This window comes from Varroa jacobsoni, unplaced genomic scaffold (assembly GCF_002532875.2).
Source record: "Varroa jacobsoni isolate VJ856 unplaced genomic scaffold, vjacob_1.0 scaffold_198, whole genome shotgun sequence".
Classification (NCBI taxonomy): Eukaryota; Metazoa; Arthropoda; class Arachnida; order Mesostigmata; family Varroidae; genus Varroa; species Varroa jacobsoni.
In genome coordinates this window covers 152,948-156,562 of record NW_019213100.1, presented here as the reverse complement: position 1 = coordinate 156,562, position 3,615 = coordinate 152,948, and the positions used below count along the sequence as shown (strand labels likewise).

At 42.6% G+C, this 3,615-nt stretch overlaps 2 protein-coding genes across 2 annotated transcripts in view; both read left to right on the top strand.

Moving 5' to 3' along the window:
• Window positions 1-281: 281 nt before the first annotated feature.
• LOC147753828 (uncharacterized) lies at window positions 282-1,597 on the top strand. Its single transcript, XM_086973529.1, has 2 exons — window positions 282-917; window positions 1,183-1,597. The coding sequence occupies exons 1-2, from the start codon at window positions 349-351 to the stop codon at window positions 1,595-1,597; spliced, it is 984 nt and encodes a 327-aa protein (XP_086829655.1). The 5' UTR covers window positions 282-348.
• An 833-nt stretch (window positions 1,598-2,430) lies between these two features.
• Alk (Anaplastic lymphoma kinase) overlaps window positions 2,431-3,615 on the top strand; it is an 18,958-nt gene continuing 17,773 nt past the window's right edge. Inside the window, exons 1-2 of the mRNA XM_022855149.2 lie at window positions 2,431-2,902; window positions 3,399-3,558. Coding sequence (XP_022710884.2) covers window positions 2,626-2,902; window positions 3,399-3,558 — 437 coding nt within the window. The 5' untranslated portion in view covers window positions 2,431-2,625. The remainder of the gene's footprint in view (window positions 2,903-3,398; window positions 3,559-3,615) is intronic.

Below are 3,615 nucleotides of genomic sequence, written 5' to 3'. Positions count from 1 at the left end.
TTTTCTCAAACCCTATGGTGTTCTTAAGATCTACTTATCATCTCTCACGAGTTACTATTTGCGTGCTCTTCGTCTGTCAACGCGGATGAAAACGCGCCAGATGTCACGTAATAATTGACGAAAGCTGTCTGGCGTATAGGCAAAAACGAGCGAAGGAACACTCACGGTAACAAGCATTTTGTAATAATATCGTACAACTACTCGTTTTTGGGATCATAGAGTATCGTCTGTCTGTTCATTCATTACCATTTTATCTATGCTGTATTGTCTTAGTTCTTTGCAGCTTCGGAGGCCACTGCAGTTATTCGCGACTATGGACAGAACCAGGATCGAGATTCCACATTCAGGATGCTTCCGGTCAATTTTCCAGTAGCAGTTATAACAGCGAGTTTCGTCAACATGGAGTCACCTCAACTTCATTGGCGGGACCCGCTGGGAATAATAGGACCCTTAGCAATAGCAACAACAACATCTACCACGAAGTTTACGAATCAAGAAGGGCCCGCCGCTGAAAGCGTTAATGGGCATTTAACGCCTTCCGCCGACAACAACAACCGTAGTAATATAGGTTATAGCAACAGTGCTCATTCGAAGATGTTGCGTTATCACTCAGCGAGGTTAACGAATGTACGCGAACGCCACCTACGGAGAGGTCGAAGTCGCTATCGAGACCTGGAAACATATGTCAGTGACAACCTAAATAATTCCAGCGGTAGTTGGGGTAGCTCAACGTTAATTTCTTTTAAGATGTGCAATGGAGAGATGGTGGAAGGCACCGAAGAGCAGGTGACGCCTCTAGAACAAATGCGGCTGCCAGAGCCAGAGACGGCTGTTGCATTCGATGTCAGCTCATTGCAGAAGTTCTGCAGCTTAGCGGTACCAACCGTGACTCGCCCAGCGAATCAACTGAATGACAGGTACTATTTTACTTCCGTAGGCTTTGGTTTGTGCAGTGCGAATGCAGTTACTGTTGGCATGACTAACTATGCATAGATTTAATATTATGTATGTGGAATATCTATTTAGGCTGATGTTTGTTTTCGTGTATCGATTTGTTTACACTTCGCCGCAACTTCCTGTCTGAGTGTGAACTAAAATGAAGTTAATTAATTTTGTAAAAAATCTCACATCAACTCTTTGTTACTGTCGGTTTCACCTATTCTTTTGATCCATCTGTGCCAGACCAAGAAGGCCACTTTTCTCCGGCAGGACCACAACGGCTAGTGAAGACGATGCTCCATCGTCAGGGGCGCCGATGCCCTTCTGGTCCGCTGAGGTCCGTAGCAGTAATAAGGGGATCATTCGATCGCTTGCGTCACCACTAAGGCTCGTCCTACTGCTCGTCTTCGTGTCGTTGGTGTTCACCGTACCCGGCGTTTCGGCAACGTCCCTTGATTGCGACTTCGAGGGACCATGCCTCTGGCAGAGGGAGCATGGCTTCGTACTGAATGCGCGGAAAAATGCAAGCTTTTTTCAGCGCAAAAGGATGGACCCACCGGAAACGGATGGGTCTCGTAATGAAAAGGGTCTGTATCCCGTTTGTTGTAGACAGCATCTAAACTTTGAGCGATCCACACGAGTCAACTGCGCTAAATAAACTCATATAATTCACTGTAAAACGGATCTGGTTACGAACAAAAGAAAAACAGTAAAGTGTTTAACACATGCGCAAGAGCATGTGGTTGGGGTTTTTCCTTTCGAACTTGTTCAAGATGTCGCCGAATACCATGCGGCGGCGTAACCCCTCACGTAAAACATGCCACACGACAACGTTGCTTGTCCTTCTGAACGTTGCACTTGATAACTGTATGGAAAGCTGATGTCTATTTGAACCCCGTAAGGTTGCGTGGTTGTTTTAAGGCCATTGAAAAGATGTGAACCTAATCGAGTAGAACGAGAGTCTACGGTTCTAGTCCATCTTGTAACGATTAACGTTAGCTGATTTCTTATTGCAGGCCACTATGCGCTCACTCTCGGCGTGGGCTTCAGGCTGCACCTGACTAACATACCGCCTGTTACGAATGAACAATGCACCCTGTACTTTGACGTCTATAAACTCAATTTTTCTAACGCAAAAATTAGTGTAAGTGCCATAATTTATAGCAAACCATAAGATTCGTTTACCTTTTTAGACATCGTCAAATACTATTACATGTCCACAGAGTGTGCCTCGTGGGAAGCCTAGAGATGAATAAATAATAATTTTCATTTATAATGTCTTGTTGGTTCTAAAAAAGTTGTGTTAAACAATCCAGGATTTTTTCTTTCCTTCTTTTTCCTTCAAAGCTTTTTTTTTTTCATTAAGAAACAAATTCTGAAATCGGTTACCAGGTCCTGCTGGTTTATTTTCCTACTGAAGATATGGCAACTTTTCAATTTGAAGCTTAATTTATTTTTATAAAATTGACAAAAGGAAGCGTTCACCAAATGTTTCTTTTCAAGCCGATCCTATGGCCACCTATGGGCAACACAACGTAAAGACTACTGACTGAGTTATAGCAAAGTTCAGTTGTGTATTTTCTACTCTAACTTTTGAGTCCTAATTCTTGTGTATATGCACCCTACGTCTAGCCTATTCGCATCATTTTTCAGGTGTTCCTGTCGGAACGACAACACTCCAAGGAAATGTATTCGGTGGGTGTAGATATAATTAAGGAGGAAATATGGCAAACAGCTAAGATGCCGTTGGCGCGACAGCAACACAGCTTCAATCTCACGATTGAACTGCACTCCTCTGCGGTACGAAGCCACCAGGGTCTTCAGGCCCTACAGGTGGCTCTAAATAATCATCTTAATATAAGCGGGGGTGCTTTAGCGCATAAAAGAATCAAGCCACGCGAGGTCGCTTCACGAGGCTCGTATATTGCTTTAGACAATATTCGCCTCAAGGACTGCTTAAGAGGTGAACAAGCAACACGCTAAATTTTTTTTAGGAACTTCACTATAATCAGATGATATAAGGTATGAGGTAAAAGTTTTTTGACACATATATATATATATATAGAGAGTTTTGCCTCAGTCTGAATATTGTGTGGATGCATTTCTGCGTAGGCTCCATTGACGGTTGCGTATCCTCACAAAGGAATTATAGAAATTAAGATATTTTAGTCGTATTAAGCATTGCAACGTTTTGCTCTGTGAATGATCAGAACCCAAATTATTTTTACGAGGTCCAACGTCGATAATAAATACTTCGAACACCTAGTACTCGATGAGTCCTCGACGTAAGTGTGTGTCAATTACGTGTAATAAGCGTACGTATCGTTAAATTCGCTATCTACTATGTAATTGTTACTACTTACCCTAACTAGTTTTGGCATTAATGGTATTAACGATGCTTTTATGTTTATCTGTTTTTCGCGCGTTTTGTTACATTGTTGACCATCACAAAATTACAGAGGTCGTCGAGAGTTGCGGACCTCGAACACATCATTGTAACGATACTTCTGGAAATGACACGGTGTGTGTTCCTGCATCGCAACTTTGTGATTTTAGGCCCGACTGTCCGCACGGAGATGATGAAAATATGCCTCTTTGCGCACAAATCCCAGACTCAGCGTAAGTTCGAAGCAATAGAGATCTCTTGTTTTTTTAAACGGTATTTCCATATATATA

Coding starts and splice junctions, on each gene's coding strand:
- LOC147753828 (XM_086973529.1), top strand. CDS start 349: ATGCTTCCGGTCAATTTTCCAGTAGCAGTTATAACAGCGAGTTTCGTC. Junction 918..1,182: donor GCGAATCAACTGAATGACAG/GTACTATTTTAC, acceptor CATCTGTGCCAG/ACCAAGAAGGCCACTTTTCT.